General features: G+C 45.6%; 1 protein-coding gene across 1 annotated transcript in view; it reads left to right on the forward strand.

The window, feature by feature from the left end:
• Nucleotides 1-26593, forward strand: part of Pitpnb (phosphatidylinositol transfer protein beta) — a 53259-nt gene that overhangs the window by 18680 nt on the left and 7986 nt on the right. The window contains exons 8-9 of the mRNA XM_052754920.1: nt 15353-15430; nt 26267-26377. Of these exons, the coding sequence (XP_052610880.1) occupies nt 15353-15430; nt 26267-26377 (189 nt within the window). The remainder of the gene's footprint in view (nt 1-15352; nt 15431-26266; nt 26378-26593) is intronic.

The raw sequence follows: 26593 nt of genomic DNA on the forward strand, positions 1-26593 counted from the left end.
GGTGGAACAAAAGACCTCCAGCCCTTGCTAGTTACAGTCACCTGGTACCCAGGCCCATGGTCCTGTCAACCTCCCATGCAGTCCTGCTGGGTACAGCCACTAGGAAACCTAGTGAGCTCCAACCATGGACAGGGTAGGGTGTTCAGTGTCCTCTACCATTTCTCTTTTTAGTGCGTAGTTTCTGAAGTGAGCAGTGTTATCAGCTCAGCAGGACAGAAATAAATACAAAATGTCCAGGTTTACTGTGAAATTTAAAGTTAAACCTTCTAAAACAGGTCTCTGACCTTTATCAGAAACACTGGGGTTGAAATTGATAGTGACCAGGCTAGACAGAATGTGTGGGCACTGAATAGTGGGGATGATCCTGGGGTTTGCTTTGTTTGTTTTTAATTGTACTGCGATTTGAAGTTAACCTCAGTTCAAGGCTGTTTCCACCTTTGAAATTATGTAAAGGAGGCTGTTTCAATCAGTTCAAGTGAGCATCGTTCAGATGGCGTCTGCTCTTTTGTTGGGGTGTCTTTTAGCCATTGTTTACTGTGTGTCGAAGAATGGTGAAAGGAAGAGAAGTGTCTAGGGTGAGAGGAGTTGGTCAGCAGGCTAGCTGGTCATCGACAAGGTGGGAGAGCAGTGTGGCAAGCCAGGATTGGGTGCCCTGGGAACAGCATTAATATGTTGGTGTTTGAAGTGATGTGTTGGTCAGGCAGAATAGAATGGTGGTATCAACTAAACCTGGACATTCATGGTTCAGTAGAGCATAGAACATGCCCAACTTTGCTGGGAGCATGAAGAGTTTTTGCTCTTGTCCTGGGACAAAAGTAGACAGTGTCTGAGAGTGTGGCCAAGGCAGCCTTCTGCTCTGCTGCCTTGCAGGTGAGAAGAGCCTGCATCTGCAAAGGCTGCACAGGTGGTTCTGTGGGTCTTTTGGTCTGTGTGCTTTCTTAGCCCTGATAGTGAAAGTGCAACTGATATCGTGTAGGATATCAGACCTGACATGAGAACCCAGCTTGAGGGACTGGAGAGCTGCTGCTCTTGGAGAGGACATGGATTCAGTTCCCAGCAGCCACGTCAGGTGGCTCACAACTGTCTGACTCCATTTCCAGGGGGTCGGATGCACTTTGGCCTGCATGAGTGGCTGATGCACATAAACTGACACAGTACTCACACATACACATAAATACATAAAAGTATCTTTTAAAAGAAGGTATTTGCAGTTTTAAAAGGGCAGTGTTGTCACAGGCAGCATGTCACTGCACACTTCCCATCTGCCAGTTCCGCCGTGGGGTAGCTTCCCAAGGTCAGTGGGAGCCTTGCAGTTGGATACGACCAGCCCAGTACCATGATCTCGCTAAATAGTAGAGGTCCACAGTGCTGCAGGGACAAAGGGTCACCAAGGACTCAGGCCCAGGAAGGCAAAGATGGGTAGGGTTGCCGTGGTTGAAGGGGCTGTGTATTACACCTGTTTCCTGCCCGCATCGCTCTCTCACGTCAGTCTTGGTTCATGTGTCTGTCTTTTCTGCATAGAAATTGGACCTCAGGAGGAGTCCTGCTGTTAGCATGTTCCTTAGGCGTCTGCACTATGCCTGTGGTGATTGTATGGTAGGGAAGAGCAGGAAAGAAAGGGGGAGGTACCATTAAGATGAGCCTGTGCCAGCAACAGTTTTTAACTGGAATAAACATTCATCTGTTATCAGTTTGACCACAGTGGGATTTGTCAGGAAACATTCTCGTATTTGACCTATGGCCAAGTGCGAGAATCCGTAGAACTGATGTATCGAAATCACCACTGTGCATGCCCTTTGACCTGACTCTCTCTGTAGTGTGACAGGTCTTGAAACCTAGGACTGGAGACTGCAGTTTAAGTGTTCACTGTCAGTCAGGAGATGACTAAAGTCATTGAGGCACACATGAGAGAGATGGAAGGAGTGCTCTGTCCCATAGAGAGCCCTTCCTAAATAGTCTGGGGGGCGAGCAGGGTGAGGAGGAAGGGCCAGTCTGATAGGCTTCCCTGATATCTGAAAAAGGAGAGCAGGGTTTTGATACACTGAGTGCCTGTAAGACTCAGGGCAGGAAGACATGTGAAATAGATTTGGAGATGCCCTTTTTTAGCTGTCTAAGTTGTATTACAGTCTTACATATGGCCAGTCAGTGACCAGGTAATGTTAACGTCAGTGACTTTCCATCTTCGCGGTCATTTATCAGTTAGAAGTGAGTCAGGGGTTCCCTGAGGAACTGCAGAGTAGGACTCCCTGGACAAACAAGGCTGTCCTTAGAGTGCATTTCACGCCAGCCACCAGTTCTTAGTGCTTCTTTGGAGATGGAATGGTGATAGAGTTGAGAACCACTAAGACACTATGAGATGGGATGGGGTCCTGCCCCAGTGGGTTGAGTCACCACTGCCCCAGCCAGCCCTTGCAGCCTAGAAGCAGGCTTCATCCTCAGCTTTATAAGGAAGCACCTTTGAGTCTAGGCCTGTGTGGAACTTTTGGATAGCTGTAGGCTCTGCCTTCGTGGTTCTGAAATAAAACTCTTCTACTACCTTCATGGTCCCAGCGCTATATGTGGGTCAGATGACTCACAGATTTTTATCACCTTAGTCCCTGCCAGATCTGGCTACCTCTTTGGAGTCGTGGCCAAGGAGTTAACTCTGTACCGCAAATAAATGTATTGGTGGTGGCTTGGAAAAAGGAAATTCAGGCGCCCTTCTGAAGGCAGTGGGATTCTCCAAGTTGAGATTCCTGGAGAAGTTGGTCATCCCCACCGCCACCCCCAGCTCAGTGAGAGTTTTAAGTCTGGGTTTGTGCTTTACATTGAGTGAACCAGCTTGCTTCTTGCTTGCTTTCCCTCTTTCTCTCTTTCTTAGAAACTGCTTTTCAACTCTTTGTGTACAGTTTCTGGGCACACACAGAGAGCAAAGGGCATCAGATGACTTCTTTAATTCCCCACCGTATTCCTTTTGAGGCCAGAACTCTATCTGAACCCAGAACTTGGTGGGTTTGCTTTTGTTGTTTTGTTTTGAACTGTGCAAGCCTCAGAGATTCTCCTCTCTGCACCCCTCAATGCTGGGGTTACGGGTCTAGGCCTGTGTGTTACTATGGGAGACACACACAGCTGCCTGGTGTTAGGGTCTGAACGCTTCCTGGTTGTGCTGCAAGCGATTTCACTATAGACCCATCTCTTCAGCTCAGAGCACGCTCCTAACAACAAAACTAAACGGTTTATTTTCATTTATTTTCTTCCTGCTGTTTGCTTTATAAGAAACAAACCAGTTGTGATTTTGAGAAAATAGGTAGCCACGGCCTGTCAATCAGGGCAAATGTAAAATAATTAAGAGTAGAAGAACAAGAATGTGAAAGGAAGCTTGAATCTCTTCACTCCATCTGGTGGGAGTTCTCTGTCACTGCAGATGGGTTTGGTCTAAACATTTCATTCAGTCCATAGTGACTCCTGCTTGCCTTAGGGCTCCCCTTCTGCTGGGTTGCTAGGTGGCTCACATTTCACTCTTGTGGACTTGCTGTGTTTGCTCATTCTCAGGAACTGTATTTTACCATGTATTGGAGGGACTGTGATTTGACCCATGGTGTGCCTGCATGCTAGGCTGAGTACTTCAACATGTCCGTAGAATTGAAAACTCTAGAGGCGAAGACTTGCTGTGAAAGTCCGTCAGTGTGACTTAGGCTCACAGCACAGTCACTGTAGGAACCACCTGCCTGTCGGTGTGTGGGTTATCAGGGGCGTTTTGTTGGCACCTTTTGGGAAACTTCGGTAAGACTTGGTTTAGAGATATTATTTCTTAAAGAAACCAGTGGGCTGTCTGATATTTCTATATAAGTATCTCACTCAGTTTCTTTTGCTCATTAGATTGTATCCACCTTGCAAAACTGACTTCCTCTTTGAGAGAAAGAGGCATTGAAGTGGAGTGCCAGTAAGGGTTTGTCCCTGGAGTCCAGCAGTCACAGAGCACACTGTCCTGCAGAACACCTCTGTCCGCTCACACCGCAGCCCCTGTGTTCCTGCCCACACCCTTGGGCAGCACTGTGCTCACTTGCACTTCAGCCACTAGAAGGAGGCGAGTCCCGATGTGGAGGGGACTTTCCAGTGGTGCTTTGCTGGGTTTTCTTTTTCCTGTCGTCGTCGTCGTTTGCTGGTTTTGTTGTTGCTGGTGATATTTTTAAAGGAGGAAGTCAGGAGATTGAGGGACGAGGGCTGCTTGAGCTCAGGAGTTTGAGACCCCCCCATCTCAGAAAAGCACAAGCTACAAAGAAAGAAGGAAGAGAGACTCAGACAGGCTAGGTCTTACTGTGCAGGCAGGAATGTGCGCGCAGGAATGCACACAGTGCTGCTGCAGCCCTTTCCAGATCCTGCACCATGGGAAGTACACGGTGCTGCCTGCTCTGCAAAGACTCTGAGCTGCTCTTTGTGATCTGTTTCTGTTCAGGTTAAAAAGTGTCTTACTGGATTGTAAAGAGTCATGTGTGCAGCGTAAACATCCAAATGTCAGTTTAAAGATTGCCCCTTCTAAGGTTGTTGGTGGTGCATAACCACAGCGGACTGTTTGGTCTTCTCTAACGGCCCTGATGAGATGCTCACGCATAGCCTCAGCTTGGGTCCAGAACGTACACAAAGGCGGCACTTGACATCTGCTTCTGCTTTGCTTCCTAAGGTATGAAATCTGAATGTGGCCCTTTTAATCATGCCCAGCACTCTGTCTAAGTAGCTTTCCATGATTTGTATACAAAAGTCACTTCCCGGGAGAGGAAGGCTCATGAGCTTGAAGTGTGCACACCACTCACAGCAGAGACCTTCAGTTTGAAAGTCATTTGAAAGAAATGAGTTTTAAAAAAGAGAAATTGGAACCACATTTAAAGATATTTATGTGAAATGAGAAAGTTCGTCCGCCATTCTGGCTCAACACATGCTGTGTGACTATGACTTCCAGGATAGGTTTCTAGAAGTTAGTAATAAGCCTGTATTAGTAACTCAGAAGTATTAGATTGCTGGAAAGATAAGGTTTAGAAATAGTGTTGTAGCGCATTGAGATGGCTTTGCAGCTAATGGAGCTTGCTGACAACCCTGAGTTCAGTCCCAGGATGCACATGGTGTAAGGAAATTTCCACCGCCTGCAAGTTGTTCTCTGGCTCCCCACACATGTGGTATGGTATACAAGTACCTACGCTTTTACACTCACACACCGTATTTTAAAATATAAAAATGTAGCTCAGTATAGTGATACACAATATTTTTCCCCATCTTAAAATGCAGCAGGTTCAAAGAGGATAACGTTTTTTTCCCTCGTGTTTCAGTATAACTGTGATATTTTTATTTGTGGTCAAAGTGCTTTTTTTTTTAACATGAGGCATTTCAAAACCAAAAATGACACAGTTTTAGGAACATGGTGATAGATCACTGAAGATGGCATTCCTTGACAGGAAGAGGAACCTATTTCTGGGTCACAGGAAAGGGTACACACAGGGCCCTCCCACAGTGGTCCTTTGCAGAGCTTGGAACAGCTGTCCTTGTGGTTACTCAGTAAGTGGGGCTGCTGAAGTTTGCTGGGCTTTACTCAGTGCTGTTTGCTCGTTTGAGCCCTTCCTCCTCACCTGCCTGTGTGTCAGAGCTTCTTCCTTTCTGCCTTCCCCCTGCAAGCTCTCAGTGTGGTCCTGGAATGCTACTGTGCCCTGGTAGCACTGCCTGGACCAGGATCCTGGGGTCGTTGATTCTGGACTCTAGCTCACTGTACACATACATGTTTTTCCAGGAGACAAACTTCCTGTAAGCAGATTTTTCCACACAGGGTCTGGCAACAAGTCTGGGGGTCCTCTTAGTGGTGCCATGTCCTTCGTAGGAGGACACAGACCCCCCCTCCCTTGAAGTGCAGAGCTCACCGCTCCTCACAGTCTTGTGGAGAGTCCCATGAGGCATAGAATGCTCAGCTTTCCCAGGGACAGCTCCTGTTCACACACAGGTGAGAGACTGCAGTGAGTAGGAATCCAGGAGCAAGAAGAGTCTCAGTTGGAGGCCAAGGCCCAGTCTTTATTTACCCCAAGGCAGGCTGGCCGCTTTCCTTTCTAGAGCTGGTGGAGAGAGCACTGTTAATTTACTTAGGGCAGAGGAGCAGTTCCTGGTTCATTAGTCCATCTTCCCTGATTTTCAGAAGCAGGCTCTTTGGAAAGGCCTGGGCATTGTCTTTTCTTTAGATTTTGAGTTCCGTTAGACCATGTCTACACATTATGTATTTGATGGGTAGTCTTGGTAGCATGTGCTTTACTGCACTGCTTCTAGAGAGAGAGAAAAAAAAAAAACAAAACTGCATCATCTTGAAGAGATAGAAGAATATATTTCCTGAACAGTCTGTATAGGGTTTTCCCCCCTCTTAAAAATTACATATATAATAGTATAGAATCTGGCTGGAAAAGGTTAATAAATATTAATTCAAACCATGTGGGATCATTATTATTTGTCAGCTTTTGAGCTGACATTTTCTTCTGGGTTAGTTTACCCAAAGTTCCAGGTTAACCAGTGGGGGTGGCACCCTGATGGCCAGGATAAGCCATCAGTCTGTCCACATAGCTGCATTTGGCTCTGCGTGTGTGTGTGTGTGTGTGTGTGTGTGTGTGTGTGTGTGTGTGTGTGAGAGAGAGAGAGAGAGAGAGAGAGAGAGAGAGAGAGAGAGAGAGAGAGAGAGAACACGAACGAACGAACAGCTTGCAGGAGTTGGCTCCATTTTAAAAGTTTGTAGCTGATCACTGATGTGTATGAGCGACTTCGAGGAACTCTGCTCATGATTCACGTATGAAGGTGGGAGACTTATGACCCACTGTGATGGGTGCAGGGTGTATATAGTAGCTTCCAGTCTGAGGTGGCTGGTCTTGCTTGTTCATGAAAAACAGACACTTTGGATTTACTTATCCCACTCGCCTTTGCTGCACAGTGAAGCAAGCCCTTGACAGGATCTTTTTCTGTGCTGAGTAGTAAAGGATCCCCCTCCCCCTGCCCCACCATCTTCAAAGAGGATATAAATAAATGTAAGCATGGTTACCATTAAAAATAAATGTGAAAATATTTTCCCACTTTAGTCTGCTGCCTTACATGGTCAAGTACTTCCAGCACGGACTTAGAGAGCGCCTGGTGTGTTAGGAGACGTGGTTGGCAGCAGTGCCCTCTTGTGGGAAAATAACATAGTGCTTTTTTCCATGTGTACATTTCTGTTAAAAACCAGTGTGTGAAAACATCTTCACAAAGTGACTTTCTGACTGGATCCCACTACTAACTAGGTCTTAGAAGAAAAATAGTGGGGAGGGCTGGGGAGGGGAGAATTCTGAGAGCCAGAAAATGTTTTTGAGCAATTCCCTGTTAAAATCTTTTTGAGAAGTGTCACTCTATTTATTTTTTGTTTGTTTGTTTGTTTGTTTGTTTGTTTAAGGAGACTTACTCCGGAGCCCTGGCTGGCCCAGAACTTGCTGTGTAGACCAGGCTGGTCCCTGTCTCTCAGTCCTGGGATTGAAGGTGTGGTCATTCTGGCGGCACTGTGATATACTTAGAGACTGTTCCCTAGGCTGAGCAGGAGCAGAGGTCTTCCAGTCCTGTTTTTAGAGTGTAGTACTGAGGGCAGCAACCTAATTCCTGCTCTGGGGTCGTGGGTACCACGTTTAGGCAGAACACCCTTTCCCTCCCAGGGTCGTGGCTGAGAACACTGCTGGGATGCTGAGGTGCTGGGGTGCCTCGCTCATCCAGAAGTGAAACCGCCAGCACGAATGATGGTGTGTGCTGGAGTCTGCTTTTATAGAAAGGAAATGGCTTTATAGCTTTTAGTAATTTTAGTGCCAACAGACCACACAGGACTCTGGATTGAGGAGCTGCGGGGCAGGTAGAGCACACCCGGCCCAGCAAAGGGCATTCCCCATTTAGTTGATGGCATTCAATTTGGTGTCTTCTGCGATACGCCATCAGTTAGAAGGGAACAGAAGTGTTAAGGAACTGCCAAACATTTCAGGTGCAGTTTGGTTTTAAAATCAGTGTTTGAGGAGCACCTTTACTGATGTTGGCATGTTGATAATGTGTTAAAACTTATATCATTGGTATCTAGAGTCTTAAATGCCTGCGTTAAAATAATTATTACATACATATATATAGTACATACATACATATATGGAGATGTCGGGGTGGGGCACGTGGTGCACATGTGAATGTCAGGACAGCATTGCAGAGTCAGTTCTTCTCTTCTATTTTTTTTTTTTTGGTTTTTCGAGACAGGGTTTCTCTGTGTAGCTTTGTGCCTTTCCTGGGACTCACTTGGTAGCCCAGGCTGGCCTCGAACTCACAGAGATCCGCCTGGCTCTGCCTCCTGAGTGCTGGGATTAAAGGCGTGCGCCACCACCGCCCAGCTCTCTTCTACTTTTACATAGGTTCTGGGATTGCACTTGGGTCATCAGCTTACAGGGCGAGCATCTTGGTCTGCTGATCCATTTTGCCAGCCCAAATGCCTTCATTTTTGTTGGGTGTGTTTTCAGGAGTTGTTTATATATATACACACATATATATATTGGTATTTTCAGGGCAGGGTTTCATTGTGTGTGTAGCCCTGGCTGTCTTAGAACTCACTCTGAAGGCTGGCCTCTAACTGTGCCTCCCTCCGGAATGCTGGGATTAAAGGCGTACACCACCACCACCACCATCACCCAGCTGTTTCTTTCTTTTTTCTTCTTCTTTTTTTTTGGAGACAGTATCTCAATGTGAAGACCAGGCTAGCATCCAACTCAGAGATTCATCTGTCTCTGCCTCCTAAGTATGAAGGTCAAAGGCGTGTGCCATGACACCAGGGTCATAGTCTCTTCATTTTTAAGGGGTATAATAAATATATTAACATATAGTAAGGGCAATGTTACAATAATAAGTAGAGCCGGGTGGTGGTGGTGCACGCCTTTAATCCCAGCACTTGGGAGGCAGAGCCACTGTGAGTTCAAGGCCAGCCTGGTCTACAGAGCAAGATCCAGGACAGGCACCAAAACTACACAGAGAAACCTTGTCTTGAAATTCAAATAATAATAATAATAATAATAAATAACATGGTAATTCTGTACATAAAACATGCCCAAAACTGTAAACTCAGCCCCCTTGGGGGAAGGACTGGAGGGGACCACAGGTAGCTTTTCAGGCACTGTCAGCCCAAGCATCTGCACTGTGCACCTCACTGACATTCCTTTGGAGCACCGTTTGTTTTCCTTCCTCTCTTGTCAGATGTGTCACGTCCCACATTTCGTAGTAAACTTGTTTCCCAGAGCTGAAATTCTGACGTTGATATTTCTTGGGGGTCTGGCCTCGTAAACACGGCATTGACCTCCAGCAAGGAAAGGATAGCATTAGAAAGCAGGAAGAAGCCGCTGGCCTGGAGGTTCTTGAGCCTAGCACTGCCAGCGGTGACCCACCCCAGTGGCTATAGGTGGCTAGGCTGTGATGGACACCCGAAGTCCATCTGGGGTCATCTTGCCGCTCCAGAACTGTTGGGAGGGTCTCTGTAGAATTAGAAAGACTGACACAGTCTGTCCACATTTCTCAGCCACGTTCTGATTTGCATGTCTTTGATCTCCATACAGGTGTTTGTAAATGCAGTTTTTAGGATTCATTGGAAAGCAGGATTCATGGAGGGGCTGCATTATAGAATATTTTTAATGCACTTTTGTTCCTCTGAGGTACATTCAGTAACAGAAACTAGGCCAACAAGTTATTGACAATTAGTGGTCCTTTGGGACTCTGCTTTAATGAATAGATAAGAATGATTTGTAATTAGCATAATAATTATATGCAAATGAAGGCTTCTGAATTGCTCTAAAACACTTCTGAACTGTTTAAACAGCCCTCCTGAGATCTTGTTACTCTATTAATTTGTGTAGCAAATCTTTTTTTCATAGATCATGCAAAGATAAACTTCAGCCTGGCCCCTATGCCAGTGATTATGAATTCCAAGGTGGTAGGACCTGAATTAATGAGATTTACTTATTCTGTATTAATGGTACTCTGTGGGAACCTGCAAGGGTGAGGAGTCACTGGGGAGATGTAATTAAAAACAGAAAAGAACTGTTGAAATCAGTTTCTTAAACAAGTTAGTAAATGTTATTTCTTTCTCTGTTATTTGCTATAGTAACATTCAATGCAAACACTTTTTTAAACATGCCGACCTGGAGTATGGCTTGCATTTTTGTCAACTCCAGCATACAGTCAGCATTGGGATTAGAGACCTTTTCTTTTCTTTTTTCTAAGGGCCATAATATTTAAAAAAGGATGGAGTGGTGCTGATAGACTGAGTACTTGGTGCTTGTCTTCACATTTCGTGTAGCCTCCCCCTAAGCTTTGCTAAGTTGAGCAGTAGTACCCATGCATTTTAAACTTAGTGATTATCTCTGAGCTGTTGGAATAGACACCTAATTAATCATCGCATGCTAAAGTAGAACATTTGATAGCGGGCTGCAGGATCCTAATGTTTACTTTGTGAAACTCCCTGTGGGCAGCGGGTTATGTGGGCTGGGCTGGGCCTGGTCTTTATGAGCAGGTGTGTGTGGGGAGGGAGGTTGCTAAGGCTGGTGCTTTTGAGTAGCTGTTCCTGTTTCTGCTTACCCTCGCCTGTGCTAACCCAGGCACACTTTTAAGCAGTTTCTGGTGTCTGGGGCTCATCTTGATTTTCCACAAGCTGTCAAGAAACTCACCTCCTACTCCCTTCCCCATTCATAATCATGAGTTAAATCTGGGCTCAAGGACATATTTAGGTTGGCTCAGCAAAGGTTTTATGCTTACATTTGGGGGGACAGCCACTATGCTAAAAGATTCATAAAACTAATATTCTTTGTCTTCAAAATGAACCTGGTTTCTGTTGAGTCTCTGTTGAGAGTGGCAGTCAGTAACAGCTGTGTACCCGAGAGGTAGTGCCGCCTTCCTGTTTCAGGGCAGAACAGCTCCTTATACGAATTTAATGACTGTGTTCTGTGACTCCAGTGCGGAGACACTAATCCACTTATTTACCATATCATACTTTATTTTGTTCTCCAAGGGGATCATGACTCCATTCGCCTTCATTTTTACTTAAATAAGAGTCTCGGTGACACAGTGTTGGTTAGCACTAATGCAAGTGTGTCTCACGTCCTGTGCTTTTGTGTCACTCGGGCACTATTGCTGGAGGAGCAAGGACTGTTGGAAGGTGCACCTCGCTAGATAATGATGCTTTCACTAGGCCCTTATCCTGACCAGGCCTCTAGGCATTGTCTGGATAATTAAAATTATATCACAAAAAATGTTAAACAAATGCACCTTAGTATAATAAGATTTCACTCCATTTAAACCTGATTTTAAAACCTTTTTTTTTTTTTTTAAGTGTGTTTCCTTGGCCTAGTGAATTTGCTCTTTTTTCCCAAGGATTACAGAAAGTGCATAGCAGATTCAGCCTTCAGAATACCCAGGAGCTGAAGACTCAAGTAGACTGCAGCTGTCTTCACCCACAGTATTCTAAAAGAACTAATGAGATGAGAAGTCTGCAGCTGGTGGCAAGCACAATAAACCATGAGCCAGGGGCTTCTCTTCATCAGAGCCACTCTTTCCCCTGGGATCCCAGAGGAGACAGAATACTAACAAAGCCAGCAGGCTGTCTCATTCCACACTATTGCTCATTTGCAGCTGTAATTGGTAGCTGAGGTTGCATTCTGTATGCTGAAACTGTCATACATGAAGGAATATATTTGTTCATTGTGATATGGATATAAATCGACCAGTTTTCATATCCAGAGACCACATCAGATACCCAACAATAAAACTCAGCAAGAAGATGCTATCCAAAAAAGAAATTAGTGTTTATTGTAGAAATACAAAATTGAGGTTATGAAAACTACATCCGCTTCCTGGCTTTTCATATTATACTACTTAATTCAACTGATTAAACATTTACAGATTCAAACTAGCTAACGCAGAATGTCTAGATTTGACAAGGTACGTTGTCCTCACCTGTCAGAGTTAAGGTGCTAGTGTTGATAATTGGGTTATATTACGTTTTCAGTGTAATGTCTTTAATGTTTTCTGCTGTGCACTCCAGAGAAGAAAACAAAGAGGAAAAGGTTTCGTTCTGTGTCTCCACCTCAGGAAGACCCACTTGGACACCCCTGGTGTTGGGACTGGCTTCTTGGTCTTTTAAATGTTTACTTCCTTGGATGGCTGACACCTATAGCTGCCCTGTGTGATACAGTCATGTGAGTCAGGACAGACAGAGATCAAAGAGTTCAGTAGGGACTGGAGAGATGGCTCAGTTGATTAGCACTGGCTGCTCTTCCAGAAGACCAGGGTTCAGTTCCCATCACCCACATAGTGGTTCATAGCCTTCTGTAATTCCAGTTTCAGGGGATCCAGTGCCACCTTCTAGCCTCTGAGGGCAATGTTTGCATGTGGGGTACACAGATATATGTACAAGCAAAACACCCATACACATAAAATGAACAAATCTTTTAAAGAGTGGTTGAAGTCCAGGTATAGGGAGCCATGTCAGTTCCTCAGTGGATGGTAAGCTTGATGATGCGTTTTAGAAAAGCAGCCATGGCTCCCTCACATTGATGACGAAGGCTCGCAGGTGTGCCTTCAGAATTAGTGTCAGATCTTGAGTGGCACTTTCACAAGGTTTTCAGTCTCTTTCATTTCTGCATCTACTGCAAATGGGTTCTGTAGATGTGTGAAGTGTCTGCCTGGCATGAAGCTGGGGTAGAAGAGAGCGGGGTATCTCTCTATTCTGACCCTTCTCTAGCTGACACCTTTGCTGGTCTCTTGTGGCAGACCTGGAAATGATTGATGTGGTCAGAGTTTAAACCGAGTTCTCCCTTCTTCGTGAGTTGCTTGGCCCTGGTGTATGGACTGCCTTTATTTAATGCCATTGGTTTTATTCCTTCAACCTTAGAGGTGATTGTGTACACTTTATTGTGTATGTACTTACTTTTCCCATGGGTGTGGGCAGGCTTAACGTTCACAGCACCTCCACAATTCTCCATACTCAGTCCTGAAATCTTGCTCCCCTCTTCGCTTTCACAGTTGACTACGTCCAGAATCGAGGTTTGTCTCCCTGCTGTGATAACGTATTAGCCTTCTGCACCTTTATTATTAATGGCACATAAAACAATGATACAACCTATAACCACGTGCAGAAATGTCGTGTTTACTATTCATTTCCCTTACAGTTCAGGTTTTGTAAAAAGAAAAACATGGCTGGTATGGCCATAGCCACATCACACCCCAGTCCATAAGAGAAAGTGGGGGTGGGTTCTTTCTCAGAGAATAGGCTGACAAATCATGGCCAGCCTTTTGGGGATTAGACTGATGATTAGAATTTAATTGTTGAAATATTATAAACATGGTATGCCTGCCTTTCTACTTTTGTTTTTGTTTTGTGAGACAAGGTTTCTCTGTGTAGCTTTGGCTGTCCTGGAACTAGCTCTGTAGACCAGGCTGGCCTCGAACTTGCAGAGATCCTCCTGCCTCTGCCTCCCGAGTGCTGGGATTAAAAGTGTGCTCCACCACTACCTGATTTTTTTCTACTTTTAAATATGAAGGCCACTTGTCTTTAGGAAGGGGTGTGTTCTCGACTGGTTTTGTTTGGTTTTGATTCTGACTGAATGTTCTCTCTTCTCTTTTGGTAGTTAATACATACTTCTTGGGGTTTGGGTACCTGTTTTGTTTTGTTTTGTCTTGTCTTGTATGCCTCTTTCAAGTAGACTGATGCTAGGAACCCGCCCTGTGTTCTGGCCCTTATCATCCTGTGGTAGCTGTTCCATGGGGACTTTGATGGAGGGAAATGGTGCTGGAAGTGGTTGTTTGATATAATGTTGCTTTTTAATTTGGGAGAAAGATGGGCTTTAATTTTGAGCCTCTGTGCTAGAAGAGAATGGTCTGGAGACTTACAGATATGAGTTTGTTTAGGTAGCTTACTTCTGTGAATGCAAGTTTTGGGATCACCTGTTCAGTTCCTTCTTTCCTGAGTCTGGCATGCTAGTTTTTATGATGCAGGTGTGGGTTGGAATTTACAAATTCATCCTGGCTGGCAGAGATTGAAGTCAGTGCTGTTGTGCCCAGACAGATGGAGTGACTCTGGTTCTGGTTGTCCTGCCCCTCCAGGGCAGCTCATCCCTGTGCATCCTTCCTGCGTAATGCTGACTGGCCTCATGTCCTGGCCATACCACATTAACTATTCCAAATCATTGAGACAGGTTCAAGTGTTTAATAATTTCAGCCCTTTCTCTAGCTTCTGAGACCGTGTTGAGATGGCCTTCCTGTCCACAGTCATGTTTACCCAAGCATGCTTCTTAAAAGTTTAGTTTTTTCCTGATCCTCACTCTTTTTCTTTTTCACATGGCTTATTTATAGCCCTCCCTAGGAATTATTAGCATTTACTAACTGGTCACTTCCCAATAGCCACTTGCCAGTGTGCTTTCTTTGCTTTGGAAAAGTTTGTATTGTACTTTGGAGCATGCTCTGTGCATGCTTTGTTTGAACAGCTCTTAACCTAGGGACTGCGGTTTCTAGCCAGGGTTTCCTCTAGGCCTTGTCTGGGTACTTTTCTGCAGTGTTTGTGCCCTTCACCAGTGCTGTGAGGCACCTTGGGGCCTCAGAAGCTGGCCTGGAAGGAGCGCTGTCTCCAGGCTTTAGACTGACCCTGGGCCTATATCGTGACAGCTAGTGAAGTTCCCATCATTTGTGCATACTCCAAAAATAACTTTACTTCTGTTGAGAGAGTGGAGGATGGAGGGAGGAGGGGAGAGGGACAGGAACTTTGGATAAGTACAATCTGTCAGGCAGGCTGCACTGAGGAAAACGGCTTACGTGCATGAATCATAGATTTTGGGGTCATCTGTGGCTTGCTGTCACTGAAGATCCTCAGTCACCCGTCCCTGCCTCTCATGACAGTGAGGGACTTAGAGGACACAGATCCAGCTGGAAAAGGAGGAGGGAAGCCTAGAAGCTGGGCATCTGGTCTGTTTCCAGTGCAGTAGTGGCTCACAGTGGCAAAAGCAGCCCAGTGTCACCACGTGCAGGCATTGTAGACAGTGAGGTGGGCATGTTTTAGTTCTTCAGCATGTCTGCATATTGTCGGCTAAAACCATGAAACACTTAACAGCCCAGCAGCTAGTCTTGGTGGGCTGCTATCACTCAACAGTCCTAATTACATAGTTGAGATAAAAGTGTAAAAAGTAATGGGATGCGAGCTGCAGGTGCCGTGTGGGGACAGCACCCTCTGTGTGTCAAAGCACAGGGTCTCTCACTGCAGAAAGCCGTCTGGCAAGGTTCAAAGATGGCTTCTGGTTTTCTTCTTCATCTCCGACTCTGTTTTGCTTTACAGGACTACAAAGCTGATGAAGACCCTGCATTATTCCACTCAGTCAAGACCAAGAGAGGCCCCCTGGGACCTAACTGGAAGGTATTGGCTGCTGACCTTGCTGACAAGTGGAGTCTTGGCAACATGACAGTTGACAGGTCCCAAGTCTTACAAGAGGCGGTAGTGTTCAAATGAAAAATGAAAATTGCACAGAGGGTTTTATTTGCAGTGAGGACTTAGAACCACTTGCAGTTGGCCTGTGTGTGCTGCATTAGCAACAGAACAGAGCCATGCTGTGAGAGGCAAATGGTTTGCTTTTGGGGACTGTGACATCTTCTGACTCTGGACAGTATGGAAATCTGTGTTAGATGAAGGTTTGTAGTGGGGTCTAGTCGGCATCAGCTCTAAACAGGTTCGCTCCACCCAGGGTTTCCTGACCTTTGTGATAGTTATGGTTCTGGAGAGCAGGACACCAGAGCAGTCTTCATGGCAAGTATTTGTATGCAGTTAGAGCACACCTTCACTCCATTCATGGAGTAGGAAAAGCGGTTCCAACATAGTTGTGTGGTATAATGTGCTACACTAAATGAATCCCTTAAGCAATCCCGGTTATTCTGATTAGTTTGACAGACCAGGAGGCACATTAAAAACCCAAACCTGACCTGAGCAGGATTTTCTTAGCAGCCAACCTCTAACAGGGTGGTTACAACTTCAGGGAACAGTGCAGAGCTGGCTGTAGAGGATCACTGGACAGCCTGTTAAACTACTGTTAAAACTCTGTTATAAACTGTTGCACATCAGCTAAAGGAGGGATCTGACTTGTTTTATGTAAAATGAGTCATTGCAGGGTGTGGTGGTTCACAGCTTTAATCCCAGGACTCAAGCAGAGGCAGGCAGATCTCTTGTGAGTTCAAGGCCAGCCTAGTCTATGTCAAGTTCCAGGACAGTCAAGACTACACAGTGAGACCCTATCTTAGAAAGGCAAGAAAGGATCATAATTTGTCTTATTTTCACATTTGCTTCCAGGGTAGAGTTCAGAACTCTTCCAGCCTAATTACCATGACTAGAGATTAATACTCAGGAAGCGGTAAATGTAGCACGAGCATTGTCTGAATCTACTCTAAGGGTTTTCCAGGTTTGTAGCTATATCCTCGAGACACCCCTAGGTCGGGCTGGTGGCTCTCCCTGCTGAGGTGGCACTGCTCTCTCTGGGGCTGACTCTGGCTCGCAGTGCTTTTACAGAGGACGAAGAAACAGAAGGCTTATGACAAAATACTGAGTTCTCTCACCCAGTTACCAGTGTTTGGATGTAGATTTTTACACACCTGTTGCCTGATGGGCCTGTTCTGCTTGAATGCAGAGCTTTCCTCATGGGAAGGAACTCCTAGGAGGTTTTCCAGCCTGCTACAGAGTTACTTGATGTTTTTACTTTTGTTGGCTTTTCTGCTTCTTTGGAAATTAGAATGTGTGTTACTAACATTGCTTGTTCTTGCTTTGCTGCTGTGATGTGTGTTTACCCATGGTCCTTTAGCTCTGGTTGGTGATTTATTTAAAATTCTGGAGTAGCTTAAGTTTGTTTGGGGACAGGGTTCATGGTGGGGCCCATGCTACCTGGGGGTCACCACACAGCCGTGCAGTCCTTGAACACCTAGTGGTTCCCCTTCTCAGCCTCACGATGTTAAGATGACAGGTGTGAGCCGTGGGGGCTGTGCCTAGCAAAGAAGTCCAACAGTGACATCATATTGCCCGTGCAGAAAGCGCCTCCAGTCCACTTTCTTGTTGATCACTTATTCACTATCCACACGGTGGTAGATGCAGGGATTCTTAAAAAGCCAGCAGCTGCTAACTGAGCTGCCATGACCTAGGAATAATGGGGTAATGAAGAAAACAAGCCAAACCACCATTAACTGATGTGCAAGGACATGAAGGTCACATTTGTGACAACAGCTGAGCACACATGGGAATGCACACCTATGGACTTGATCAGCAGGTATGTGTCCTTACTCTGTCAGGTGGTGTTGGTGGCAGGCTGAGGACAGAAGTGTGTGTGGGCATGACTCTTGTCATGCTGCTGTGGCCTCTGTGCTATACCGTGCAGGCTGAGAGGTAGCCTCTCCGAATGAAACCTCCTTGCATCATCCACCTGCTGCTTCAGCAGCAGGCTGTTGCTTACCGATCCACATTCCAAAATGTGTCCAAGGCTAAGTGAAAACCTCAGGGTCTGTTGGTTTGTTTGTGTGCTTGTGAGTCTTTAGTTGCTCAGTGTCAGACCCAGGACCTGACACGTTAGGCAGGTGCTCTGTCACTGAGTTACACCCCAGGGATTGCCTTGACGCTTCCTTTACTTGATGCAGGGATACTTCCTGTTGTCTTTACTGCTTTTCACCTGAGTGGGGAGGGTTCCTTGTGGTCCTGGGGACTATAAAAGGTCACATTTAACTGTCCAAACTTTACTGTGGGGCAGACACAGGTGCTTTGTTTATAAGTGAGAAATGTGGCCAGAGAAACCCAGAGAAGAGTTGTAGGAGAGAGTGCCGTGCCTGCCGGGTCACAGGCCTGGGTCCAGGGCTGTTGACAGGTGTAAGGTGTGATGGGCAGATCCTTCTTCAGCCCAGTGAACCTGCCTCGTTGTTGTGTTGCATTGTAACAGTCGAACTCTGCTTAGACAGTTCTGCACAGAGGTCAGGGCATCTCCATTGATAGAGGTACAAAAGGAGAACCATTCAAATTCTGTGAGGTACATGGGTTAGGATTTAGATGGCGTAAGCCTTGAGCCTCAAGTTTCTACACCTCTAAAATGAGATGATTGTTAGCACCAACCTCAAAAGTTGTTGGGAGGATTAAATGACATGAGTAAGTGATGGGCACAGGAAGTCGTGTCAGAAGGTCAAGTTATTGAGCCTCCCCTCTCGGGTGTGTGTGGGTGTAGGTAAGTCGCACTGTTTACACCACAGAGTTCTCCTCTAGTACCAAGCAGCCCTGCACACTAGTAGCTAGGATTCATTTGTCCTGGGTCACCAGTCCTACAGTGTTTAATGAGTGTTTGGTGTGGGTCAGCCATCAGAGGGTCTTCCCCCAGCCGGTGGTGTTGCTGCTCAAAAGACATTCTCATTTCCCAAGCTTGTCATGAGCACAGGCTTTTATTTTTTCCCTTATGGTATGATACATATTTTTACTTAAACAAACAAACACACAAAACCAGGAATACACCACAGCCCTAGAGACACAAGCCTTACTTGTGTGCTCGTTTTCCCTCTGAAGAAGGAAATTAAAAGATCTGAGCACGTGAATTATACTGTTACTTAGAGTTCAACATGAAGTGACTTTGTGCATGCTAATAGAGCAATTTATAACCTGATTAAGAATTTTGCTTCAAGGCAGAACTGCTGACGAACATCTTATTTCTCTGTGGCACAGTGTGCATGCACACGCATGCTTATGTATGTGTAGGTTTTGGTTTCTATGGGGGGCGAGGGTGTGTCTGTGGCATTACCACAGCCGCCTCTCTTAAGGCTACCAGTAGTATTTTACATGTGTGTCCTCTGCTTGTGGTCCAGGGAGTGTCAGATTGAAGATTATGGTGTCATTCTAACCCATTGAAAGTCCTCATCTCTTTGTTCATTTAAGCCAGACACTCTTGAAGAGTAAAGCTTCTGTATCTACAAATGGATGATCATTAATAGCTCGGAGGCTGTGCCAAAGCACCTGGCTTTGCAGTGCTCCGTCATCGGAGCGTGTGGTAATCGGGTCAGGTAAAGGAGTTGGCCCAGAAATGACGGTGGTTTGATGTGTGCAAGTGTTTTCTTCCTCAGAGTGCTGGCAGTTGGAACTTGGCCTTTCAGACTCAGTCACACTCTAGAATAGCCCTCATGGCCATTCCGAGTCCTCAGGATAGAGGAGGTGCTGCCAGTTGTAGGTAGAAACGCCAGTTTGTCTCCTCCCTATCCTCATGATTGCTTTCTCTTTCTACCCCACGTGTGTGAAATGTGACACCAGCCTTGGCTGTTAGATGAAATGTAGGAACAGTGGAAGTGAGGGATGAGAGAACCAGCTATGAAAGTCTCCTTCCAGGTGGAGACTAGTGGGAAAGGGACCTAGAGCTTCCTCCTGTGGCTCAGATCAGGTCCTTTTCATGGCTCTCCTAAAGGAAGATACTACCTGCTGTACTCTCAGATCCTGACCTTGACATGCCTGAGGCCCAGAGCAGCTAAAAGCACGCTTCCTCCCTGAGGTCTCCTGTTTGAAACCCTGTAACTGGAACGTGCAGAACTCAAACTGGTTTCTGGTTAGCCCACATTTTGGATTCTGTGCAATAAAGCAGTCTACAGACATGACAGGTTTTCAGAGATTACACAGTTTGGTGACTTCACTTTTAGCTTGAAGTTTTTAAAAAATGAATTTAGCGCTTAGTTTGTACTATACAGGTAGAACTTCTCCCAAATGAGCAGGCCCATGTTTTCAAAAGTCTGGGTGCCCTGATCTGCTTGCTGGCCGTTGACTTGGTTTGACTGCAGAATGCCTCTGCCTCTAGGCAGACCTGCAGGACTCAGGCCTCTGGAACGTATGCTGCCTGGTGTGGGAGTAACTCGGCAGAGCAGGCCTCAGGCCAGGCTCTTCCTGAGTCCAGTGGGGTGGGAACTGCAGCCATACTTGCACATGGTAACTAACTTCCATCCTGATGAAGGGTATGGACTGTGTCACATGATTATAAGGGAGCATGGACTCTGTTGATCCCTTCACGAGCAAGGGCCTTCCTGTTTGAGTTTGTTTTCCCTATTTTTATGAAATTACCTATGAGTAGTTCACCCTTTGGGACTTTTTTGAAGTTAAGAGTCTCCCACCAGGAGCGCCCACCCCACCAGAGGCATGTGGGTGCCCCTATGGTACAGTTGGAGCCTCCGGTCAGAGTGGTCTCCTTGCTCCACCTCCTGTCTTGTGTGAAACTACCAAAGTGTGTGGCAGTGCCTGGCATAGATGTGCCCTCAGTGGGTGCTTAGTACAGTCAGTTGACTGTCATAAAAGAAATTCAGTGAAATAGGGTCTTGACATGTAGACAAACACCACGTCCAGCCCAGGCCTGTCTAGAAGACTCACAGAGTAAAAGCTGTCTAGAGAAGAGAAGACGGTATATGTTGGAGAATGAGGTTTTGCCTGAGATTGTGGTGCACATGCTTGGCATGTGTTTTGTGATCCTGTGTTGACATTTGCTGGTGCACACACTGGCAGCCCTCACAGCACATTTATTTTTAACTTTCTTAGTGAGATTTCGGTTGGAAACTTAACACTACGAATTCGGCCGCCAAAACTGAGCATTCTGATTGCCTACCACTGAAAAACTAAAATGCTGGGGGAGTGTGAACCGCACCGAGGACTGCTCTGCTGCTGCTGCTGCAGAGCGTTGACTCCACTCAGATGCAGTGCCCCCATCCCACACTCACCCACAGGACGAGCCTGTGAAGCTAGTGAGGCTGAGAGGACCAGGTCAGAAGAATGCCTCAGATGCTCTTTTCATTCTCTTACAGATTCAAGAAATTTGTTCTTGAGGCTAATGTTGGCTGATGGCTTACCACGCAGCTCCACATGCTGCAAGTCATTCAGTCACGATGTGTGGTTGCCGTGTCTGCTGCTTCCCTGAAGGCCTCGGCCACATGCCTCCAAGTAACCTAATATGTGCTCTTAAATTGAAAACATGATTTGACTTGGGAAGCTTCATTTATAGTTAGTAACATGAAATGTAAGGAATTCTGTGACTATACAAACTATTTAAATGCAATTTTAAAAACATTTTGCAGCTAACTAGTGGATGCTATATTATGGATGAAATTTAAATTATGTGGGGGGAAAACATAATGTGGGGTTCTTTTGTTAACTCAGGACTCTCATCTTACAGAACTTCTGGTTGTTCTTTTGTTAGCCAACCAATGTTCCTCCTCTTTTTAAAAAAATTTGCCTTTTAAATTTTTAATCTATATAGAACTCACTTACTGACAGAATAATGGTATTGTGAACTAGCAGAGTTATCCTTAGCTGCTTTGATGCAGGTAATGAAAAATCTTTAGTTTGAGCTGGATTGGAGCAATGTGTGAAAGACCTTCACTTGATTCCCACCCTTCTTTTGTTTTGAGAGGCAGTTGTTTTTGAAGCAATAAAGAGGAAAGAATTCTGACACATTCGTATTGTTTGTAAAGAACCAGGAAGCTGTGGCCTACAGCAGCTGAGCTCCTAGGGACCTGTACAAGCCAGAGCTTCTTTCTGTCACAGTGGGAATTTTCACACCTTTGAAAATTGTTTCCTAATTTTTTTTTTAATCGGGCTGAAGAGATGGCTTATCAGTTAAGAGCATTAGTTTTTGCAGAGGACCTGGGATTAGTTCCCAGTATCCACATGTTGGCTCATGACCAATTCCCCAGTTCCAGGGGATTTGATGCCTTCTTCTGACCTCTGCAAGCACCAGGTATACATGTGGTACCTATACATACATGCAGACACAACACTCATGCACGTAAAATAAAAATTTGAAAATTTTTTGTTATATTTACTTGTGTGCGGGTGTGTACATGAGCAGGCACTTGAATGCACATGTATTTCCCTGCCACAGCATGCATCAGGGGCAAAGGAAAACTTGCAGGAGTTGATTCTCTCCTGTCACTTGGCACCGAGAGGTTGAAGTGGAACTCAGGTAGTCAGACTTGGCAGCGGGCACCTTTACCTGCTAAGCCATCCCCGGTTACAAATCTCTTTACAGGACGGCTCTGGTAGCCCCACGAATGCTTGTGCTTTACTTTGCATTGTTTACTCTTAGGGACAATTAAACATGGGCTGGACCCACATTATCTATTAAAGGCCCTGACTGAAGGCCTGGAGAGACAGCTCAGCAGTTAAGAGCACTGGCGGCTCTTCCCGAGGACACAGGTTTAATTCCCAGCACCAACGTGGAGTCTCACAACTATGTGAAACTCCAGTCCCAGGGGATCCAGTGCCTTCCTCTTTGGGTAGTGTAGACACTCGTACTTACTTACAAATAAGTAAGTAAAATCTCAAAAAGTTTATGCCCCAACTGAACTTTCACCTCAATCTGTTTCAGTTTGATATATTAAACATCAAAAGGGTGTGGGGGAGCCCCAAAACATTTAGATTGTCATAGGCAGAGAAAAGAGGACAGTTTGAAATAGTGCCCATAAAAGTTAAGGCAAAGGAAGCCTTTGTCTTAAAATATGTGACTGAGAGCCACAGTATTTTAAGACTCAGGTTTTGTTGTTAAATAATGAGGTTACCACTTTCCCAGTGATAAAATCATGTGAGTTTTGAAAATAGTGTTGTACCTAAAAGGAAATAAGACTTGGTTATTACAAGCTGCATTTCTGCCATTCATTTAACTATTTGGTGTGTGCCCTGGTTCGTCTACAGGTGTCTGTCGCTGCCCATATGCATGTTGCCACTGGTTTTTCCTTTCTCCCATAGTAGTTGATCTTTGAAAGGTGTCTCCCCACAGCTATAGTGCAAGAGGCAGTGTCAGTCCTTAGTGGCTGTGCACACAGTAGCTGTTGTTAGGAGACCTAAAATGTGTACTGTGCTGTGGAGGGTCTTGACTACTGAGTGGGTCTGTTCTGAGTAAGTTAGCACATTTGTATTTGTTTCTCTGATAACAGGGAAATGGTAAGATGTTAATAGCTTTTCATCCCACCATGTCAGACTGTTCCCCAGAACAGTGGTGTGGAGATGTTTAAAGTCCTATTCCTTTGTTTTTTCAAGACAGGGTTTCTCTGTGTAGCCCTGGCTGTCCTGGAACTCTCTCTGTAGACCAGGCTGGCCTCAAACTCAGATCCCCCTGCCTCTGCCTCCCAAATGTTGAGATTAAAGGTGTGCACCACCACCACCTGTAAAGCCCTGTTCTCAATCACTAGCTTAAAGCCTGGATTAAAGGATAACTCCCTATCAGTCACTTTTAAACAGGAATGGCACTTAAATACCATCAATATGTTAATTGCTGAGGGAAAACGTCTAGCTCATGTGTTCTTGGTTACTTAGTGAGAGGCCGATGTCTACAGAGAAGACTGAGGCAGGAAGTCGAGGCAGCAGGCCTTTGTCTACTGGAACAGATTTGAGTGGGTTTGCATATTCTTCCCTCATGGGTGGCCTTTTTTATTTTGTTTTTAATAACTGCTTGTAAGTTGGATGGAAAATGAGAAGATTGAAAATAAATACACATCTGAGGTATGGGAAGATAGCTTCAAGAACTAGGATTTTTTTTTTTGTTCCATTTATTTTTTTTTTAAATAATTTTTATGGCCCAGTGCAGGCTCTATAAATTGCTGTGTTAATTGGCTCTAAGTAGCTTGCCAGCATCCCTAGGAAGCATGTGGGAAACAGCCTGGTTGATTATGGAGTCAGTGTGTGCTGTGTGCCTGGATCCGGCCTGTGGGGGGCGCCTGGGTTGCATTTAGCTCACTCTTCTGATTAGAACTGGGTTTCCCCCTTGCTGTTATAAATTGTGGGAGAATTCTGAAGGGCTGTTGTTCTAATGGGGTGAGATTTTGTGGAGAATAAAGTGTGCAGCTTAAGTTCCAGTGAAGCTGTTTGTAGCTTGGGGTTACCAGAACTTGTCCAAGCTTAGGGCTATCAGTGTTCAGGGGTTTGGGGGTTGAGCTATAGAAAAACTTTAGCCTGGGTGTGTGGACAGGGCCATGTGTAGGTATAGGGAGCTTCACAAGCCATTGGATGTAAAGGGCGTGCTTGGTTCACCATCTGCAGCCTTGGAGCTAAGCTTGCTCAGCCCTGGTTCACCTCAGTGGAACATGGAGTGATCTGATAGTCTAGAGGAGTGAGGCCAGGGAAGGTAAGGGTTCTGCACAGCTGGATTGACCTGGTGCCAGCTAGACCTGCCCGACCCTTGAGCCATCCTCTCTCACTCAGCAGCACTCACTGGATCAGCGGCCCCAGCAGGGGTTCATTTCTTATTGAAGAGATGGTCCATGGAAGGCTCGCCTTACCGTCCTTTCTGTAGAACATCAGAGACAGGGTGTCCAGTAGAAGCTGGCTGACCTCATCCACACCAGGTGTCCAGCTTAGAGCCAGGCTTGCAGTCACGGGGAGGGAGGCCCGTGTCAGTTTAACTGGCCTGGTAAAAATGAAGATGTTCTAGAGAGACGCTTGTATCTGTCTCAGTCACTTGAGATTATTGAAACAGTGGACTCAGCCGTGGGGATTTCCCCAGGAATCTCATGCTAGGAGAAGGAAAAAGTGCCTGTCAGAGGGGGAACTTGTCTCCCAGAAAGAGATTCCACGCAGTTCTAAGAGTTGTCACCACCTTCCAAGATGAGACTGGAGAGGACCACAGGTCATGGCGGGAGGACTGCACCTTGACAGGGCTCATGTGCATAGCCTTGGCTCTCTGTTTAAACTTCAGTTTCACTCTAGGACCCAAAGATGCACTTGAGGGCTCTGCTGCATATCTTTGTCCCTCGTCCCCAGGTGGCCACATTGAGTAGCCCTCCTCTTTCTGCTTCCCACAATTAAATCGATGCTTTTTATTGGCTTATTGAAGACGGTGGCCAGACCTGACTTGACATAACTTGTGACCCCCATGTCTAAGAAGATCTGTGTGTGCTATAGAGTTTTTGATGGATGAACAGTTCCCACCAAGGGCAACAGCATTGTTTTATTATTGAAAATAGACGTATGTGAGAGCTGGGAGAGATGGCTTAGCCATTAAGAGCATTGACTGCTCTTCCAGAGGTCCTGAGTTCAATTCCCAACAACCACATGGTGGCTCACAGCCATCTATAATGGGATATGATGCCCTCATCTGGTGTGCAGGCGAACATGCAGATAGAGCACCATATACATAAAATAAGTCTTTTTAAAAAAAAATTAAAAAGCTCGAAAAACCAAAAAAAAAAAATTAAAAAGAAAATACACATACATTCTCTGAGTCAGTTTTGTGTGCCCCCGACAGCACCTAACACAGTGTGATGGTCTCCACTTAATAATTGCTGAAGCTAGCTTTCAGAGTGAGGTACCCGGTGTATACACACACACACACACACACACACACACACACACACACACACACACCCAAGGCCGTGTGTCGTTAAAGCAGAGTTGCATACAATAGGTGGTATCTAGTAGCTAGATACTCAGGTGAATGTCTCATCACCCCAACCCTCCGTGTGTGTGTGTGTGTGTGTGTGTGTGTGTGTGTGTGTGTGTGTGTGTGTATGTATGTATGTACAGTCAAGCCCAGCCAGGGGGTAATTCTTTTGCAAGAGGGGTACACCTGAAGTCCCCAAGGTGGCAGTTACATGGCTCAGAGGACAGTTGCTGGCAATGTCCCCCATCTAGCCAAGCAAGACTTGATTTTCCATCTACATCCCTCGAATACTAGTGTGTGGATCTCTGTGCAGTTTGAAGCTGCGTGCACAGCGTTTGCATTGCTGGCTGTGGCCTTCTGCTCTCATGAACTCTTCTGCTCCACTTGGAAATATTTGAAAATACAGAAAATGGTGAAACTCTGTGGTGGGAGTTAGGAGAACTTGACCTTGTTTAAGGCTCGCTCTTGGTAAGAACTTCATACGTAGGAAATCCGGGTGGTGGTGTCATATACTGTTAATCCCAGCACATACTCAGGAAGCAGAGTCAGGCATATCTCTGAGTTCAAGGCCAACCTGGTCTACAGAGTGAGTTCCAGTACAGCCAGTGCCACACAGAAAAACCAAAACCAAAAAATCTACAGTGACACACCAGCTAACGAACTCCTCTATGAGACCTCACAGCTGGGAAGTGACTTGGTGTGTGGCAGGAGAGGAATACTACTCTTCTGTTCAAATGATTCCAAACATGAGACTGATTTTCCTTGTGTGTCTGTGATGTTGTTATATAGCAGTCAGTCGATCAAAACCTAAATACCGAGCTCACAGTTGTTCTAATTTTCTCGTCTAGAAGGAGCTGGCGAACACCCCTGACTGTCCTAAGATGTGTGCCTATAAGCTGGTGACCATCAAGTTCAAGTGGTGGGGGCTGCAGAGCAAAGTCGAGAACTTCATCCAGAAGGTAAATCTGCTCACAGAAGTGGCTGTTGGAAAATGGTCTCTGTGACCAGCGTTTTCCCCTCTATGATATGAAAGTTACTGTCCCCATGTGTCTGTCTGATTCCCTGCAAACACCAAATCTAAATAACGACGAGATTTTAAGAGACCTTTTTCTTTCTTTTTTCTTTGTTTTCTTTTTTAAGGTTTTACCTTTTGTGTATGGATGTTTTGTCTGCGT

Source organism: Peromyscus californicus, unplaced genomic scaffold (genome assembly GCF_007827085.1).
Source record: "Peromyscus californicus insignis strain IS unplaced genomic scaffold, ASM782708v3 Scaffold_2__1_contigs__length_46816999, whole genome shotgun sequence".
NCBI lineage: Eukaryota > Metazoa > Chordata > Mammalia > Rodentia > Cricetidae > Peromyscus > Peromyscus californicus.